General features: G+C 41.1%; 1 protein-coding gene across 4 annotated transcripts in view; it reads right to left on the reverse strand.

The window, feature by feature from the left end:
* Nucleotides 1-798: 798 nt before the first annotated feature.
* The window catches only part of LOC129119816 (fatty acyl-CoA reductase 1-like), a 118,133-nt gene continuing 97,986 nt past the window's right edge, over nucleotides 799-20,945 (reverse strand). For all 4 annotated transcript variants that reach the window (XM_077178450.1, XM_054632013.2, XM_077178447.1 and 1 more), the window contains exons 6-12: nucleotides 20,655-20,699; nucleotides 15,828-15,946; nucleotides 14,718-14,785; nucleotides 11,234-11,405; nucleotides 7,357-7,486; nucleotides 6,404-6,531; nucleotides 799-5,348 (exon numbers count right to left, since the gene is read on the reverse strand). In XM_077178450.1, coding sequence (XP_077034565.1) covers nucleotides 5,186-5,348; nucleotides 6,404-6,531; nucleotides 7,357-7,486; nucleotides 11,234-11,405; nucleotides 14,718-14,785; nucleotides 15,828-15,946; nucleotides 20,655-20,699 — 825 coding nt within the window. In that variant the 3' untranslated portion in view covers nucleotides 799-5,185. The remainder of the gene's footprint in view (nucleotides 5,349-6,403; nucleotides 6,532-7,356; nucleotides 7,487-11,233; nucleotides 11,406-14,717; nucleotides 14,786-15,827; nucleotides 15,947-20,654; nucleotides 20,700-20,945) is intronic.

A 20,945-nucleotide genomic window follows, 5' to 3' on the forward strand; every position in this document is an offset into this window, starting at 1 on the left:
TTCCCTTAAAATATGAAAATTAATGCAATTTTCCTCATTTATTTATTATTTGCCTTGATAATACTGGGCAATTTAGAATGTCAGAAGAAAAGCTTTAAATACTGAAGAATGCAAGTTGACGTTAAAATCTGTTCCTTGTAAAGAATTCGAACTTTCCTGCTGATGGCTTTCATTCATTGATGCATCTTAATGGATTTTTTTTTCTCCATAAAGATCACATTTACATATAAAAAATGGAAAATTATATTTTAAGGAAAGATTTGCTAACAAAATGAAAGTGGTATCTTTGATATATGCCCTGGATTTCAGGATTGGAAATAATTTTCATTAAGCAAAGGGTCATGATAATGCTGTGTCTTTTCCACTCATTGAAGTTTGCTATATTGCAAGTAAGTGTGAGATAGTTACTAGATATTATCTACTCTTGCTTGACAGAAAACTAACATTATGAGGTGAGGTCTCTATACTTAAACTAAAAATTTGCAGTAATATACTCAGGTAAAAATGGGATGTTGTTTGGGGAAATTGGCTGGGTTACTCCCAATTTTTCTTTGCTGTCCCTCTGAGTTTCCATAGGACACTCATCACAGTAGGACCTTTCAGTCTTCTCTATCAGGGTTAAAGTCTCACTACTGCAGCCTTTAAAATGTGTGTTTCCCTCCTGTAGGTGGGGCTGCCGTTCCACCAACAGCTGTGCTGCAGATGTGGGCAGATGTGCTGGAGAGGCAGCCTCTACTCAACTGCAATGGCCAGCAAGTAACCACCTCCTCTAGCAAACCAAGCAATGCAAAATGACCATAGCTTTAAAATATTTTGTTTTATTAAATGTTTCAAATAACATAAACATTATATTAACAATTTTACGGCTGAGGTTCACACAATTTGTGGTTTGACCATTTTATCTGATTTGAGAGCTCAAAAGGTTACACCTTAACATTAGAAACTCTGTAATTAAGATTTATAACAGGAAGTTGTCCCGTAGCTAACAAGAGGATAGAAATAGCAGATAGAACTGTAGAAACTCTGGACGGTGGGAGAGTACATATTTTACTATAAACTGGGGTCAGCCAAGATCATGTAAGGACAAGAAACCTTTTCTAAGTGGCTTCATACTCATCTGAAAAAACAATTCATAGCTGGCTTTTAAGCAATAGAGAAAAGTGGAATAGTACATCTTTAATTATTCCCCAAATACGCTTCATTTTCTGGATTTTAATTCTATTTAAGTAAATCTGTACCACCTTCATACCTATTTAGCATCATGTAATGGGTGTTCACCACTTACCTTCTGGGGAATGTTATTTGCTCTCTGCTAGAATAAGGGATCCAATTGTACTAAAGTTTTACTAAATGTTCATCCTTGCTTTCAGCGGTAGTCAATGCTGGAAGAACAACAGCATGCTTTCAACCATGAAGCTGTAGCTTATTTACAAACAAAAGGATGCCCCCCTCCCTCTTTTCACAGTTGCTTATTCATGATAATGACTTGATTAACAGCTACAGGTTAGGTTCCCTTTACACTGGAAACGAGGGTATATTTTAATCGCTTTGTGGTAAACTGAAGTGGAACAGGGCACTCCAAAAAAGCACAGCCTCGCACTTCTGGATGAGCTCCACTGCTTTTACCATGTTGTCTGGTGCTGGAAGATGCAGCTGTACGCACAGGCAGATGTACTCATGTTTCCTTAGAAAATGTAAAAGAACACATTTCTGCAGGAGGTGGGTAATGGGCCAAAAACCTGTAATTTATCAGAGGGTATGTTACCTCTCCCTCCCTACTGTGGAAAAATTGTTTCTTAACATAGAACAGAGGAGGGTGGAGGGGTAAGAAATTTAATTTTTTTAGTAACAGACATTCTGATGATAAACAGCTTTGGTTGTTGTTCAAAAGGCAGTTAAAACACAGATTAAGTGTCGGGATTTGTTTTGGTTTGTTTGTTTTGTTATCACCATTTAATTTAAAAAAAGATACTTGTTAACTGCAAGCTTCTGCCTGTTGCTGATGGTGAAATGATATTCAGTGTTTTCTTTCAGATATCTTCCCCAAGGCTTGGGTTTCTTCAGAGCACAAACAAATCCACTGAGGAGCACAAAGTAAACCATTGAACATCAGCCACTGTTTGAGGTGAAAACAAGTTCTTATGCCCAGCTCCCTATGATGACAGTTACAACTGGCACTCAAGGGTCACTGCCACACATCATCCCCTGCACTGAGGCTTTCTGAAATATGTCTGTGCATCAGACAATCAGCTGGAAACATCTCAGGCCACAAAAAAATGGATTAAAGATTCAAGTTCCCCTTCATGTTACGTGTGTGTTAAAACAAACTAACAGCTTGATCTGCTCGAGGAAAGGCCAGAGCTCTGGAGCCAGCTGCTGGCACTGCTGTGTGGGCTATGAAAGGTCTCCAGAAGAGCAGACACCATCTGCAACAGCTCTGTTTTTCCAATCCAAACAACTCCTGCTGTTTTTCTGGGGCTGAGTAGCTTTTCTGCAGCTGTTTTCTTCAGCAAAATGCTGAAGAGCCTTAAAATGTCACACCACCACTGTTCTGAATGCAGCACCTTTTTGTGTGTTCAGACAACCAGGTCTGGATATTCTCAGGGGAGCAAAAAATGAACCTCAGACTTGTGGGGACAATACAGCCAGTGCACACAACTGTGAATGCCTACAGGCATATTGTGAGGAATTCCTGGCATGAGTAGGGAAGGGGAAGAAAAGGTGGGGCACTTTACTCTCAGGAGAGCTGATGTTGTTGTAGCAGCTCTGCACCTTTGACTTTTCTGAGACCCAAGCTTTTGTCTATCATGTGCACAACCCAAGGTTTATGATCCCCTTCAGTGTTGCTTCTCTTTGTCCATAAGGCAGGCACTTAAAAAGACTTTCAGGATAAATGCTGAAATTATCTCCTGATGTTTGAGTGGAAGTTTGTTTCAAAGTGATCAACAGTTATGGTTTGCTTTTGTTTTAGCCTTTCCTATGAGGACTGCAAGCTGCCTGATGACCAGATGATGTAACTGAGGGAATGCACTCTTCCTGGAGGAATCTCTGCAGCAACCTGTCTCAGCCCCACTAAGGTAGCAAAGTACAGTGCCACAACCTTCCCCAAAACATTGCTGTGGCAGCGCTGGACAGGGAACGTTGGTCCCCAGCCCCCAAGACACAGCTCCAGGTTTCCCAGATGGTGACACCTTGCACAGCATGCCCTGAAGCTGGAAAACACACCCCCAACAACCAGTTTCACTACAGGAAGCACATTTCCAAGGCAAGAGCTTCAGAAATTTGCATCTTTGTAAACTGGGTGCTTGACCTATTTAAGCACAGATCAAAAACAGTGTGTGACAAACACAGAGGTCTGTGGCAGGCAACGCCAGAGCCCTGCCATCCTGGACACCACATTTCTGGTCAAGCTGCAGGCACCCTTTGGCAATTGCCTGGAATCAGACCTCTGGGGCATGGGGGCAAGATTAATTCCTTGAACCTCTAGAAAGATTTCTGAACCAGCCTGAAGTGCTCAGATATAAATGCACTGTCATAATTTGCTCCTACCTTCAGTACCAAAACCAAGTATAATTTCTGAGGAATTCCAGCTTTGTAAATTCTCTGCTCATCTCAGCTCACAAAACAGCAACTGTGTTATTTTGTTGTGTTTTTTGTATAGCATTACTTTTTCAGACAGCTGGCATGACACAGATTAGAGAAACTGGGTGCTGCAGTGAAGACTGATCATCTTAAAAGTGCTTATTCAGTGTTATCTGAATAAATAATATTTTGGTGTAAGATTTGACTCTGAAAATCTGACAATGCAGTAAATTTGTTGCTGTTGTTGCACCCACTACTTTTGAGAAGGCTCTCTCTGCCCCCACAGGAATTTACAATTCACTATAAGAAACAAGGATCTCCAACAGCCATGAGCATTGGGAAGGTCCTTGGCTTCCTTTCTAAACTGCAATTTAATTCTAAAACTCTGAAAAATCAAATTCTGAAAATTCTAAACTGCATTACCTTCACAGTTGCATGACTGTTCTTACAGAGAAGTCAAAGAATCACAGAGCTGCTTAGGTCAGAAAAGACCTTTAAGATCATTAAATCCAACATTTAACTATTCTCAAGAAAAACAAATTTCAGACTTTTTAATGCCTCCTGACAGGAACGGCAGCAGAACAGGCCCAATGGTGTTTCCTTCATGTGTGTCCTTACACTTTCTTTGCCACTGGAAATGATCAACTGCAAAGTGATTTAGCTGTAATGAAAGCCCAGTATCAGGCTGGTTTTGAGCTACAGGGAGAGAGATTTCCTGCAGGGGAAAAAAAGACCCATACTTCAAAAATAATGACAGGTTTCTGTATTCTTCTTCTGATTTTTATGAAGTCTTCTCTTCATTCTCAGGGTTAATACAGCATTTTTCAAGACCTCCAAAACGTCCCAAGCAAATGTGATAAATGCAAGACCAGGAATTTTTTAACAGACTGAAACCTTAACCACAGGGAGAAAAGAAGACCTCTTTGTAAGAAAGCAGCTTGTGAGTGAGCAGAGTTAACATAGGTGCATGAATTTTATGTGTGTCTTCAGGTATGGCTTGAAAGCATCAGTCCTCAGCAGCAATACAAGATCTGAAAACTGTTCTGTGTGTTCACTGGCCTCATGTGACTGATGTTTCCCCCTCCTAAGTCTTGAAAAAGTGAGAAGGTGTAATCTTGTTTTTTAAGTAAGGTACCATTTCACTGAATGAGAATGAACAAATAGCTGCTTTAGGAAGACCTCTTACAGGTTCATTTCCTCAGCTGGGTCTTCTCTGGTGGCATCCTTGTCTTCCAAGGTCTAAATTTGCCTCTTTTGAGGAAGAAGATGGGATTAAGATAGCCTAAGGAGTAGTACATGGGAGGACAATGACTTTGGATAATCCTTACTCTTGCATATCAGACTTTAGATGGGGGGTCCCAGCTTGACCTGTTCCTAAAGCTTCAGTTATGGCTTTAAAAATTGGCCTGGTCCTATGGAAGAAAGACCATATATTAAAGCATTAGTTAAAATTAAAAAGGTAAGCATGTAACAGTGTACAATAAGTGCCAGCTGCTGTTGGAGGGAGTGGATTTTTCTGCTACTTTCAGACCTCAATGCCCACAGTTGCTGATTAGAGGAGATGGAGGTCCTTCTGGAAGAGGCTGGCTGCTGATGGATGGCTTCAGTGCCTGAGGGTGCTGGATGCCCTGAAGTAGGACAGGAACTTGTAGCAGAGGCTCACCACAAAGTACCAGATGTTTCGAGCCATCTGCGACCTTGCGATGAAGATGCGCCAGATGATCACGAGGAGGGTGGTGTTGAATGCGTATCGGATGTTCCTCAGCCTGGGAAAGAGGCATCTTATCAAGAAACACACAAACAACAAGAAGCTCACCAGCCCCCTGCATTTCCTACAGGTTATGCAGGAATAAATCCTATTTACAAGTGGCCCTTGGGCTTTTTGCTATTCCTGTTTTAGTGGAGACGCTCTGCTGGAGTCCTTGGTCTTGCCAAGGACTGTGCTGAAGCTGGAGCACAGTGAATAGTTCATGGTGTAGGTGGAATAGCTGTACTGGAATTCACTCTTGTTCTTCTCTCATTTCAAACCAGAGCGAAGTCATATGGAGAGGTTTTTCTTTAGGACAGTCTGTGTCCAATACTTTCTACTTTGGTTTCATATATTTGTTATCTCCCACTTTGCAGTAATTGGGGCAGCCTAGAGAAACTCACAGGAGTTGACAAGCAAGGTTCTCTTATTTAGGTGAAACCCCGTCTTTAGAGTTGTGAAATTATACAATGATCATAAATGGTCTTCACTGTTGCAATACTGCAGCACTGGGATATTTTATTTTTCGGGGGGAGTGGGTTAGTTTACAGCATCAATTTCAGTGGTATTACTGAATTTTTCAGATTGTAATGATCCTGTCTTCTTTCTGTCAAGCAAAAGTTTCTGCAGTTCTCTAATTCTCATTTTCCCAGTGCTTGACCAAGGGAAAAAAGACACCTAAAGACCTCAAAACTTGGTTCATTTTTCTAAGAGCCCTTTTAAGGTAAACTTTATCACTTTATCACACTGCATCACAGTCCACAGTCTAAGGCAGTCAGTAGTCCATTCCTGAGGTCCCTTTAATTTCCTAAAAATGATCCGTGAATAATGAACTTGTTTAGGATTCCCCCCTATGGCCAACTATCCCCTTATTCTATGTTTGTAAATACTGACAAACTGCTGTAATAAGAAATAAGTTATTAATCTCAATTTTAATAATAATAATAATAATAATAATAATAATAATAATAATAATAATAATAATAATAATAATTTTGCAATGTAGTTAGACTTATTTTCCCCAAAGTTATCCAGGAGCTCGTCCTCTTCTCTTTGTCCCTGGGTGTGACTTACTTGCGTAGATGTTGCTTTGCTGCTGGAATTCCAGCCATGTCCTCATTTAGCAAGTACTTCTTAGCACCTATGCAGTAGCTCTCAATGTACTCTGACCAGTGCAGCTGGCGAACATCAAAGTTGTATAACTGGGATTTAAAGACAAACAATGAAAGCTGAACACCAGAGTTCAAAACAAGTTCACTTGAAGCATCAATTCTTCATTGATTTCTGTTCCTGACAAGGCCCTCTCTCCGAAATTCTCAAAGCCACTGAGCTCCAAGCACTGACAGACTGTGTTTCACAGCTGCTGATTAATGTCCCACCCAGCTGGGAATCTGAGCAAAGCAAGCAGAAATGGAGTGCTAACTGGTAAAAAATAAAGTCAGGTAGCAACTTGTACACACACACACACACACACACACACACACAGAATCATGGAAGAAAAATGGCATTCCACACAGGCAAACAGATTCAAATGAAAACCTCCATGCAGTTTTAACATGTCACTAAAATTATATGTAAATAAATTAACTGGACATTGAGTCAACAGGTGCCTCTGCACTGGTGTTACTCTCATCTGTGCTGCATTCTCTTTTGGCAGCTAGATCAACAGAAATCCAAGAAATAGATCACTTTGGTGTTTGGCATAAACAAAATCTCATTGCAGCCAACTACCCCAGTTCATTTTGGGTGCTCATATTGGACAAATTGTTAGCAAATTCTCAGGCAGCTGTCTCTTAGAGCAAAGAAAGGCTTTGTAGAGAGGAAGAAGTTTTCATAGAATAGGTTGGGTTGCCAGTGACCTGAAGACATTCTCCTGTAATAAATGGAAAGCTCCTAAAATAAATAATTTTGGATTAAAACCAATTCCAATCATCCAGATATCATTTAAATGCTCCACAATACACCAAAAATAATTGCTGCAGATGAAAGAATCTGAGATTAGCAACCCATATTCAAGACACATTTACCTTTCTGTCTTCTGTGTTAAGGTGACTCATTAACATATTCATATTATCTGAAGACCAGTTCCAGGACTGGGTGGAGAAATACTGCAGGAGTGTCATAGACTTGTGCAGCCGATTGATAATCTTCATCATTCTGAAACAAAGGGATCAGAGATGAGCAGGAAGTCTGACCTTATGTAGAAGCTGCTGGTTTGTGTTTCCACCAATCCAGGTGAATAAACATTCCAATTCCTCCTGAGCACTGCCCTGCTACTCACTAGGCTGAGAACTTGCCCAGCAAATCCCAACTGCTCCAGCTGAGCTCGAGCGTAGAGCTACCCAGCTTTTATTGTTGGCTCCAATGTGGGAGCCAACAGCATTGCCACTGATGTCCACATCATTGCTCTGACCTAAGCAAGGGTTGGAAGCTGTGTCTACCTCATGTTCCACTGCTATGGAGGGAAGAGCCCATCTGAGCTGGTATGAAGTCTGCACCACAAAGGTACAGTGTTGCTGTTCTCAAGGTGGGTACTTTTCTTTCTGCCACAGGAATTTTCTTCTGCTCCCAAGCCTGAGTTGTGTATTGAAGCAAGGCTCTGATTTTTGGCATTAGCGCCAGTATTTGGTGACCACATCTGCAATATGGACACTGAGCTCAGAAGTCATTTGCTCAACTTCAGTTTTCAGACAGAACCAAAGAATCACAGAGTAGTTTGGGTTGGAAGGGACCTTAAAGATCATCTCAGTTCCAACCCCTGCCATGGGCAGGGACACCTTCCACTATCCCAGGTTGCTCCAAGCCCCATCCAACCTGGCCTGGAACACTTCCAGTGATGGGGCAGCAACAGCTTCTCTGGGTAACCTGTGCCAGGGCCTCACCACACTCACAGGGAAGAATTTCCTCCTATATAATCTAAATGTACTTTTTTTTCAATTTGAAACCATTCCTCCCTATCCTATGATTACACTCCATGATAAGAGTCCTTCCTCTTCTTTCCCACCAGTCTGCTTAAAGTACTGAAAAACTGTTACCAGGTCTCCCATGTGCCTTTTCTTCTCCAGCCTCAACAGTCCTGGCTCTCCCAGCCTGTCCTCATTGGAGAGGTGCTCCAGCCCTCTGACCATCTTTATGGCCGTCCTCTGGACCCCTTCCAACAGCTCCATGTCTCTGCTGTCTTGCTTCAGAGGCATAACTGCTTAAGGACTTGGGAAATGTAGGTTTAGGTCCTCTGTTGTGTCTTGGCCTTATCTTACTAATTTTTTATACAAAAGTGGATGACAGTAATGCTGTCCTACCCTGCAGGATTATTTTAGTTGTCCCAGTGGTCATGAGTAAAAAAGGCCACTGGCAGTTGTTTTAAAGTGGGATGTACAGGGCTTGGTCAATTCTGAGAGGACACCATGTCCTCTCAGACTGAGTAAGGGCAGGAGAAAGCATTAAAAGGCAGATTTTTGTGGAAAAAAGAGCTGTTTTCATGCAAAATATTGAGCTGCCCAGGGGGTAACACAGCTGCTGTGACAAATAAAATGTGGCAGTCTGTGGGAGAATGGCACTAGGCTGGCCTCTCCCTTTGCGCATGTGACTGCCACCGTGATAAGCACTCAGCACAGCACAGCAAGACACAATGAGTCCATCAGTTTAGAGCAGAAGTGTGCAGCTCTCCCAAAGCAACTGGAAAGAGCACTCTAAAACCTTAGACAAGCACTCCTTTGTAAAGTGGCTTTCATTTTAGAAGCAAAGCAGACAATCACATTAAAGGAACCTTCATTCTGAATAATTATGTGCACCTTGACTGAATACAGTTTAACTGAGCTGCTTTAAAATTATTTCAGAATAATCCTCTTGTGTATGGCAAACACCATGGGGGCAAGCTTTGTGAATATTTTAATACATTTTAGGAACTTGGGAGGAAGAAATGCAGCTAGATTGGAAAGATCCTCAAGCTGACTCCCTGAAATCTTTAAAGTGCTTAGGACTAATGGAAAATGACAGAAAAAAAAAAAAAGGGTAAGAGAACCAACTCTTTAATATGTGGGAGAAAAGCTTCCCTGTGAGAGTGCAGTGGCCCTGGCAAAGGTTGCCCAGAGAAGCTGTGGCCGCCCCATCCCTGGAAGTGTTCAAGACCAGGCTGGATGGGGCTCTGGGCAATCTGGGATAGTGGAAGGTGTCCCTGTACATGGCAGGGGTGGAACTGGGTGATCTTAAAGCTTCCTTCCAACCCAAACCAGTCTGTGATTCTATGATCTGAAGAGGTGTGTGCGAAAACTGCATTTCATGTCAACTGTCTGAGCTCAGTTGATGTGACCACATTCAAAACATTGACTAATAATTTGTATGAAGGAAAGGTCTTCTGCAAAACATCAACTGAGTAGAAATATGGCAAAGGTTTCTTACAGGAAATCTCATTCTCCACTATGGAAGAACTGAGAGGAATAAATTGAGTATTAGCTCTCACTGTGGCCACAGTTCAGACATGCTTTTTGTCTTCTAATAAACTGTTTACAGCGATTATTTCTTTATTTACTCCCATACAGAGCCTTGCATGAGGAGATCCTCAGGTGAGACAGGATTGCCCCAAGGGACTACTAAGGGTATAAAACCACATTATGCTCTAAGTCATAGACAGATGTGCAGCACTCACAGGAAACCACTTAGGGCAGTTTTGTTTGATATCTGGAAATTTATGTGAAATGAGCTTACACCTAAAAAGGCTTCTTTTTTACTTCATGTGGTTTACTGCCCTTAGACCATAAAGGTCTGATATTCAGGTATCTAGGAAAAGAAGAAACTATGAGCTGCCACTGTGCTTTCTACCACATTGCAGCAATACGTGGATGAGCTGAAGTAGTGTATAAAAAGAAAAGGAGAACTATATTAAAAAAAAAGAAGACTTGGAAAACTCCCAACTTCATTGGGGAGCCATCTTTGCTGAGGCTGCAAATCTTAAAGTTCAGAAGATGATGCTGAGTTTTGTCTGACATTTAACTACAGCATTTTTTGCAGGCAGTGTCCACTGGTTAATTATGCCAGTCAGCTTCATGAAAAGAAATGTCAATTGCAATGGCAGTGCCAAGATCTTACTGCTGCCCCTTTCAACAAAGATTGGAGATTCCAGCCTAATTTTCAGTTTACCTCTATTTCTACGGTAATTCTTTCTGCCGGGATAAGTGTAAGTCTTTTTACGGACCAATCTGCCTCCAAAGCAGAATGTCAGGGATAAATCAGAGCAGCTGACATCAACACAGCGCTGGCATCCTGTTCTCACACTGCACAACAAATCCTCCCATGTGGTGTCAGGGTAGTAAAGGAGGACAATGTCTGGAGTAGCGTCACTTACAAGAGGATTCCTTCCACATGGGACATAGATATTGCTGTTCCTTCCAAGCCCTACCACTTCCAGGGCTCAAACACCACCCATAATGGTGAACTGCCCTCCTAAATACAATTAGAATTTAATCATACTCAGAAACAATTGCTTCCTAGATTTCAGACCAGTGCTGGAAACAGCTACTTAGGGATCTGATTTATGGGGGAAAAAAATGTATTAGCTGATATGTTCTAAACCTTGCCAGGCTCAAGTCCATATGCCAGATAGGGGTGATCCCATTGGAAAGCTGAAGTGGTAGAGATGTGGATATAGAGAAGACAAGACTACCAGCCCTTGTCTGCCTTGGGAACCTCTGAAGTCTGTAAAGCTGAGTTCAAAAGATGTGCTGTTCTCCAGGTGGTGGGAAGGGTGCGAACCCTAGGCTGTGTTTAACTACAGCCATGCATTTCCTCATTTTCCTCAAGAGAAGGAGACAGGAAGAAGCTCAAGGACTCCAGTTCTCATCACTGGTTCAAGCTCTGCTCTCCACTGGAGTGGCGGGTATACAGGAGGCTGAGGGCACCATTCCTTACCTGGGCTTTCTCCCTGTGAGTCTCATGTACAGGTCGTACAGGATGGCGGGTGCCTTGTGGCTGACAGTGATCCAGTACTGGTTAATCAAGTAGCTGGAGGTCATGTGAGCGTTGGGTGTTCGGAAGGCCTGCTCCAGGGGGTTCCTTTTGAATGTGGACATGACGTACTGCCCTGCAAGGAACAGGCATTTTTCACTGGCAATCACTCACTTCCAGATGGGCTGGAAGCACAGTGCAGCACAGCCCAAGGTGCTGTGCTTCGCACCTCCAGCCCACAGCTCTCTGAATTGTGTCAACAGAGCTTGGACCAGGTTGTCCCTTCTGCCATGAAAACTGACAATTCCATCTATTGCGTATTTGAAACCCAATCCTGCTCCACACTTAATAATGGCAGACAAAAACCTCCTTGTCAAAGCACCTAAGCATAAAGGAGGAAAAGCAGGCAGCTTTAAGAGCTTCAAGAAGCTGCAGTTCTGCTTTCACCTGCAGCAGATGTAAAAGAAATTGGTAAGTGCTAACATTTCATTAGATCACTGAAAGCAAACTTTGATCTGCTACCCAAAAAGAAAAATGACATTTCTAATTTTCAGTCAGATTTTCCAATGGGCTGATGTTTGAGTTAGTCTGTCACTTATACAGGGTGATAGCTTTAAAAATACTTCATTATGTCCATTCAAAACCACATCTGACCCACAACATCAAATGTCTGCCTGTTTTCAAAAGACCTCTGGATGCTCTAAGGCAGCAAACTGTCTTGCATTCTTAACCCAAAAACAAATGATAGGGTGGGAATCTTCCCTTCCCTCTGCATGTTAAGGCACAAAATATGCTGGGTCTGATTCTGAGCTCTGGCAATGGCACAGTGCCACAAACTGGTATCTGGATGTGCACATCTAGGACATTTGCATATTGCAGAGGCTTAATAGAACTGCAGTAACTGAGTGCAAGACTATCATCCTAGGGACTGATAAACAGATGGTGCTCTTACTCCTGAGCACCAGCAAGCTCCAGAAAGAAGAATATGTGGGCTTTCTTCACTTTCTAAAACATTTATTTGAGAGTTAACGACATCAGTCTGTACTCATATTATCAGTTTAGTCTCTTCGCGTATGTTACAAATAGAAAATCAGATGAGAATTTGCAAGTCACAAGAAACATCCAGATCATCCTCATATAAGCAGATACCAATTGTAACATTCAGATAGGACTCTCCAGTGTCTGTGCTCGGCTCATGACTGCACTTCAAGTAGTGACTTTTGCTGTACTTCTACTAAGAACCCCAAACTAGAAATCTGTCACCTCTAGGAGCTACTGCAAAGACTTAGTGGGTGGGGGGGTCCTTCCCTCCAACCTCAACAAAAAAACACAGCAGCAAATCCTACAACTCAAAGGCAGGTTCTGCAGGGGGAGAACTGGACACAGGTCTTACCCAGGTAGACTAACAAGAATAAACTGAATTTAATTTTTTGCCACACTGAACATCATCTCCAGACTGTTTTATGGTTTAGTTTTGAGGAGAAACTGTAAAATGTATTTCACCAAGTACAGACTAACCAGATTCACATTACAGCAAAGCAGAATATGCTTCATCAGATAAAAATTTAGTTGTTTGACCACACCTTTGTATAAGTAGGCAAAATACTGAGAAAGTAAGGAAAAAGAAAAACCTCAAGGCATAGCATTATTTGGAAAAGAAATAAATCAGTTAAGGCCCCTTTTAACACTAGGAGTTTTTATCTGTGTCTGAGGAACTTTAGAATGAACTGCCTTGCAATGGATGTTTCCTCCCTCCCTCGCCCCCTCACTCCCTCGCAGCTCATCACTCAAAGTGTACTCAAAGCATCACCATCTCCGCCACTTCTGTTCTGAACCCTTGGTATCCTAAGCCTAATCCAGCCTCTCCCCTTGAAAAATCCCTACTACCTTGTGTACACCTGTCACTCCTACAGCAGGTCCTGGTGTCACCTGGCCTAACCAGATAGCCCAGGCCCATACCTCTGCAAAACCCATGTTTGCTTTGCACTAAAATGCTCAGTCGCAGACCAGGTGACTCCCATTCCCTTCCCTGGTTTCTCAGCAGCTTCCAGACACTCAGAACCCTCCATCCTGATGACCAGTCACACACCCTGACTCCTTGAACAGAATTATGTGTATTTCCTAAAAAGAAATTGGTAGGAGTCTGAATAAGGATTCAGACTGGATACCTGCAGTCATAACATAGTGATGCAGTAAATCTTTCCCAAACTCATTTCTTCAGCCATGCAACATCTTTAAAGGCAAAATTTTGCACTTTAATACTCCATCCTAATTCTCTGCAGCATGGTGCTCTCTCACAGGAAAACTGTGGCTACAACATAGGGAAGAAAGAGCTTCATAGTGTCACCCAAGGAGAAAATTTTGCCTTCAGTTCCACCACACAGCTCAGCTGCTCATGGAAGCTGCCACTGCTGCACCCAGATGACTTCATGGCCAATTCCACAGTTACAAGCAGAGGAACAGAATAAAATCAATGACCGTGCACTAAATACTTTGCTGTTTTCATCAGCAAATTTACACTGAAAAAGGGTTAACAAAAGCAAACCTCAGAAAGTGGTGCTATGGTGGCTTTTGCTGAAGTAGCAGCCTGTGAAGAGCTTTGCATTCACTCCTGTGAAAAAGCCACAAAAGATCTTCACTAACCACAACATTTCATCTCTCATTGAAAGAGGGGAAAAAAAAAAACAAGCAACCAGGAGCTGGATATGATGTCCTCAGAACTCAGCCAATTACTGAAACCTCTTCCCTGCTAGGCCACGTGATCAAATAATGGTTAAGACATTTATTCTGTAAATGCAATTATGGTCTCATTCTCTGCTGATTTAGTTTGCCATGTAAATAAAGCAAGGGGAAAAGCAAAACTAAGTATGAGAGATGGAATAGCCAGCCTCCTGTATTTAAAGCACAAAGATATAAATGCAGGGGTAACAGAAAGTAAACCAGGCCCAGTATATCTGTCCATGAATGTACTACCTGTACACAGTATTTCACAGTACACAGCTGAGACAAATTCTGTTGCTTGGCTTCAGCATGAGTTTTTCTCTTCAAGGGTATCAGGATGTGTCTCCCTTTCTTTCACCCCTGCCTTGGAAGTACATCCACTTGAAGAAAAGTCAGCCATCAAAATAATTTGATTTTTTTTCCCACAAAACTCATGATCAAAATACAAACTGTTTTTGAAGCCCACCAGTCATCTCAATGTTTTCCTCCTGAAGTGCACACCTCTTAATTCTGTTCAGAATTTTCTTATGGACAAGAAAGACCACTTCACTTCCATAGTATCACAGAATCCTAGAATGGTTTGGTCTGGAAGTACCCTTTACATCACAGGACCCTCACTCAAAATACAGTTTGAATGGCAGACTCCAAATGCCACCTAAACTGTGGAAACCAATTCTTCTAAGTGTTAGGAACACTATTGATGCTCTCCATTTAATTAAGACCTTACCCATTTCTCCCCAGAAGAAAGGGTTGATTCCTCCTGTTGTACAGTTGTACACCAACAGGTTTTTTGGTCTGGAAAACAGAAAGAAGTATTATTTTGAGATGTGAAGAAACTCTATTTTTTAGAGATGGGATTACAAAAACAATCAATTTCAAGTAAATTCCCAGTTTAATACCAAACAAAGCTTGTATTTTCTGATGTGGAACTAAACATGGATCACACTTGTTTTATTTCTTCCTTCAACATAAATCAAGAATTAATCAAACAGTCTTCTCGATCTAAGTATGCTTTGCCAAAAGTGTCAAGTGATGAAATAATTTTTCTTATTCTATACTTGAAAACTGCAGAGTTTTAATTTGGTGACTATCTTAATAATGCTTTGAGGGGAAAGCTGGTGAGCTGCTCTTCAAGGTCCTTTTAGGATCCTTATTTAACTTACTGGATGTAGCTCTACTCTCAGCTCAGAGGGCTTACTCTGTCTTTCAAAGGAAAACACTTCTGCCTTTTATTTGCCTGGGTTTGATTTCTCAGAGTTGCATAAACCTCCAGAATAATTCATGTAGTTTATTCTCTGTAGTCCTACCTAATGATTAAAGGCCAGGCCAAAGGTTTACAGGAAAAGACCTTAAATCCTTAATATCATTTCTACATACTCTTCTCAACAATGCAAAGAAGGGAGATTTTTTTAGATCGTATAACGTATAAGCCTATAACATATTTCCATTGTGCAGTGTTTCCCAAGGAAAACAAATAGAGCTTTTTTTACCAAGAAAACTCCAGAAGACACTTGAGAAGCAGCTCAATGAAAAGGAGACCCAAAAACCACTGCTGCAAAACTCTTGGCCTTCAGAATAGTGACTTCTAAGAGGCAAGAAACAGGCCTTACCCGTAGCTGTAGAGATTTCCTAACTCTAAACCCTACCTTTATTGCATCTCCTATGCTCTCAGTCCTTGCCCACCCACAGGGAGGAAACACCAACCAGAAAATCAATCAACCAGCCTCTTGCACTGATTTTTAATCAGTTCCCAGTTCCCTGTAAAGTGCTGGTGCAGGGAGCAAATGTTCCAGGTGTGTGGCCAAAAGGAATGCTACGAAGAGGGATGCCGTCCCACCTGTGCACGGCCGTGTACCACCCAGCTGCGAGAGTCAGGTTGATGGCAACGTCGACGGGAATCATATCTGCCACTGCTTCATTGTTGGCGATGACAGTCCGCAGGATCCCTTTGCCTGCCTGTGGGACAGGGAGACAGGGAAACAGTCACCCACTTCAGGCTGGGCTGAGATTTAACTGGCAGGACTCCAGCAGCATGCACTGGGCACAGGCCAGCACTGTAGTAAGGTTTTTCTGTTGCAGATTATTTGGTTTCTGTGACCACAAAGATGGATCTCCCATGGATCCTGCTGTCCTAGATTTCCAGAAGACGCCTAGAAACATGATGATGTCTGTGCTGTGTACAAGAAAAGCTGGGACTCTTAATTTAACTCAATATGAAAGAAAATACCCAAGGAGAGAAATCTATCTGAATTTGTGGCGGTAAAGTTGTACAGTGCATGCCTGAAAGTTACATTTTCTTAAATGACACAGGAAGACAGAGTTCTGAATATACCTCAGAGACTACAGTCACTTTGGAAATGACACCTGTAGGATTTTTGAAAAGTTGACTACCTTTCCTTTGGATGTATTCACACTCTCCTCTTTTCCAAAGCTGTCTGTTAAGCACAAAGATACAAAGGATGGCCCCTGCATTGAAGAGCACATCACCCACCAAAACTCAGTAAAAGGAATCAGTGCAAATACAAAGCACTGACAACCAAAAAGAGGAAACAGGCAAGAACAAAAAATTTTCACCTTCCTTCAGTAGAAAGTGCATTTTTCAGGGGATCAGGCTCCCCAAAATATGTACATTTAACCTGAATGCTTATCAGGGGGCTTCCATTATGACCAATGAGGCTTTGGAGGTTCCACAGGAGAGATATGGCAACAGCATAGCAGACTGGATCAGAGAGGACAAGGCAAAATACAGAAAGGTGGGGGTGAAATGGGGTGACTTTACTTTGTGTGTCACAGATGAGGGCTCAACAGAGCACATAAGAGAAGAAACCAAACATGGCAGAGTCATGGTTGCAATCAAGTTCTTTCTTATGTGGGAAACAATGCAGTTAAGCTGAGGAACAAGGGAAAAAGCTGAGAGGATAAAAGTGCTGATGAAGTAAGGAAGGATAAAAGCTCTTGTAATTTAGATCTGTGCAAAAACAGAGAGAAGGACTGAATGAAGGAGCAAATGAACATTTGCTACAGATCCATCAATATTTAAAAGGTAGGGCAAAGGAAATGTTACAGCTTTTCTTAAATTATTTTCATACAATCTGAAAGTCGAATTTCATTATAAAAGAGATTAAATTTTTCTACAGCAACTAAACAGGAAGTGCCTAGTTGTGGAAAACCCCTTGCCTTAAATCTGAGAAGAAGAAAAAAAGTCATTAAATAAGCATTTAAGATTGCTATTAACTTGTAAAGCACATACCACTGTCTAGTGGTCATTGGTGAATTTTAAGGGACACTTTATCCCTCTCTGGAAGGTGTTTATCTTTTGGGGTCTTTTGGAGGCTGTTCTCCACCTTTCCCTGTCTGCAATCAGATGTGTTTGTTGCATTTCACAGCTTGCAAGTAAGGGGATAACACTTTTGACTGATTTAATTTTCAGGAACTAGGACTTCTGAGTAGTCCCATCTCATCCTTGGTGCATTAGTCAGAGGGATCACAGACTCTGACACAAACAGTGCAAGATTCCCTACACGGCTCACTTCATCCTCCTCAAACTTGTGTCACACATTGAATTCTGCTGCCCTAAGCTGAAATATGGTTAGGCTCAGACACTAAAGCTTTAATTTGCAACATCACTATGATTTTCTTTGTGTTCTTACTACTGGGTTTTTTCAAGGGGGGAAAAAATGGCAGAAGGAAACAAAGGAGGCAACCAAGCACAGCTTTGAATTTTCCACTACTATGAACATATGCTCACTAGAGACTACTGTGTGATTAACTATCACATTTTCACACTAAAAACCTTTCTGAGGTCCTCCAAATGAGGATGTTTGATGGATCTGCAGCAAAATGTGGTCAGAGCAACATGTGATGGTCATACACACACGAATGGTTTTGAGATTTCCTATGTTTTGCATGTAACAAAGGCTTGAGATTTAAGTTTTTTAGGTTACTTTTTACATCAAAAATGGTTGAGTGGTACTTCCATCAGGTATGGCTTGGTTTCTATTTATAGATACTGACATTTTTCTCTTCAGTGAAATAAAAGCTACTGCAAAGTGAAGCCTCCAAAATAATTTCCTGGCCAGAGTCTGATGTTTCTGGACAGCCTCTCAGCTGAGGTGCTTTGGACAGTCACCGTCCAGATCACAAATTAAACTGTTGTGCCCTACAGCTTCACTACTTTGCAGGGAGGAAGGTCTCTGCATGTAATAGGGAACAGCAAGACAAAAGGAGTTAATTACTCTCCAGCGGAAATGTACTTAATTTAATTTTGTTCCTCAATCAACAAACACAGCTCCCCACAGCAGCTGGAGCAACTGTAGGAGAAAGAAACATAATTACATTATCAAAACCAACTTGGACTCCCATATTTAATGAATATTTAAAAGAAATGTGTCTATTTAGGGAATTAAATGATCAGACTCAAACACTGCAACCGAGGAAAAAAGTCTTTGCAAGATTTGGAGTCCAGATTCTGCCCAAATGACATCAAAGATCATCTGAACCAAACCTGAATCTAAGGGATGTTCTCCCTGTAGGATGAGCTTGGTTAGAAGTTGAAAGTGAGTATTTTGGTATGGAGGGACATTTCAAATGTACAAAACCAAACCACCAAAACCACTTCCCTTTTGATTTTTTCAACACTTAATTAAAGCAAATAAAGCTACTCATCTAATAATCACAGTTTAAAATACATTTGGCCAGGAGAGCTGGTTGTACTGACACAACTTTCAGGTAATCAAACTGATGCATCACTCAGATGTTTAAGGGTTCATTTTCAAACAACTCCCCATATTCAAGAACATTAACTCATGTACTTAGTGGATGTATTCACATTCTCCTCTTTTCCAAGGCTGCAAAATTATTAATTCCCCCCCTTCAGAAGAAAAAAGTCCTTTGGGTCCCTAATAATAAACACTTTTACCTTCTGGAAAATATTCCAAACAAGTTTGTCTCTACACCCTGCATCCTTGTCATTGTTTTTTGTCTTTTTGTTGGCCAACTCTCAATGTAGTTACAGACCATATTTCATCACCCAAGAGCTCAGTGTAGATGACAAAAATTTCATGGTCTCTTCTACTATACTGAAAAATCTCAGAGCTTCAAACCTGGACCAAAAAATACCACCTCTTTTTCAAATCTCAGTGCAAGTCTAATCTTTTTATATAAAAAAAGAAGCCATTTCCCATAGTGACCCTAGAATCTCATAATCTTTACTCTCCATGAAGCTAACTTGGATCTAAAGATACAGGCTACATCTGCATACAAAACCTGGCCCAAGGTTTCTTGCAAACCAGTTCTGGATAAATGGTGTGACAGACAAAACCAAAACAAAAAAAAGTCCAATATAAAATTCATGTCATCACAAAAGATAGAACTTACACATGAAAACGTAAAAAGTGTATCTGCAAAATTAAGGAATTGCAAAGCATTCCTTGATCTTGATAACATCATAACATTCTTTTATGATGTTATCAGGAAACAGTACAAGATCCTGGGACTAGAGCAGAGATGCAGTACAAGCTTCTTGAGTTGTCACCAAGGAATATAAAAATTTATTTTTAAAGAAACTGTGACATGATTAGAAGTCAATAATATGTGTACAAAAATTGAATGCCTCTGAAATGTATATATGGGGTTCACATGAAAGCATTATTTGTCCTGTGCACTCCATAACTGTAAGTTTCTATTTATACTCTACTTCAGATATAAATGAACTTTTTTAACGAGATCATATTTGGATTTTATTCTGCTCTCTGATGACTGCAGACCACTAATCCTTTCATACACTGCACCAGGCTGATTAGAACCTAGTTTTGACAAAGCAATGAAGTTGGACATACATGAACATAAATATCTGTCCAGCGCTATACGGCATTATGGATTGACAGAGAGGCCTAAGGCAGTGATTTTAGTTCAGAAAAAAAAATTACAAGGCAAGAGAAAAGGTATGCAACTTTACTCCTTTCATGTACTAATTGTAATGATAATTTTCATCTTACAGCAATATTTTATCAACTTAGGAAAAAATATAGTGAATTATCCATGTGACTGGCAGAGTCTGAATCAATCATACATATTATTTAGGTGTAGTCTGTAGAGGGAAAAATCCTGTACAAAGCAGTGGCAAGTGGGAGCCAGAATCTTTGGTATTGTGGAAGTATGACAAGTTATAGCAGTAGATATGGAAGCAATACAAACAGAGACCAATGGAATGATATATACTGCTGCTTGTATTGACAGTGTGGTAACCTGGCCTGGAAAATAAATTTGTGTTAAAAGATTCAAGCTGTGACACCCGTGAATTACCCTCATTTAAAGGATACATCTTTTGCCTTTTCTTTGAAAATCTGGCCAAATGTGTCCAAACCTTTAGTTTTTTTAGAGCTTTTAGGAACTGCAATTCGCATTTTAGCAAACCAGCATCATGAATACTCTCTCAATGTCCTTTTTTGAGCTTCACACAAAAAGATCATCCTCTGGGTCCTACCAGCTGACAGATGTGTGGCAAGCAGGTAACACCTTTCTCCCAGACTCAGAAGATTCCTGTGGCCCTTTACTGCACACAGTTTCTAAGTGGGGCTGTAGAGTAACATCAGAATTATCAGAATTGCTATTTTAGTAACTCAAACTCTGCTTTAAGGGGAGCTTAAATAGTAACCAGACGTACCGCAATAAATATTCCACTGGTCCCGTTGAAGTTGTCAATCCAACCCTGTGGAAAAGAAGAATGATTAGTGTTCCTTTCAATGATGTATTGCTTACACAGACTTCTAAATGATGACAGTGGTGTGGTGTAGACAAAATAGGAAGGAGACACCAGTTTAGATGGATGCCAGCCCATCTGGGACCGCTGACAGGATGCCAACCAGTAGCAGGGGATACATTGTATGCAATTTACTCACCATCAACAGAATCTAGGTTTGTTCTTAGAAATCACTTCTTTCCTATTCCCTGGCCT

The sequence above is a fragment of the Agelaius phoeniceus genome, chromosome 5 (assembly GCF_051311805.1).
Source record: "Agelaius phoeniceus isolate bAgePho1 chromosome 5, bAgePho1.hap1, whole genome shotgun sequence".
NCBI classification, from domain to species: domain Eukaryota; kingdom Metazoa; phylum Chordata; class Aves; order Passeriformes; family Icteridae; genus Agelaius; species Agelaius phoeniceus.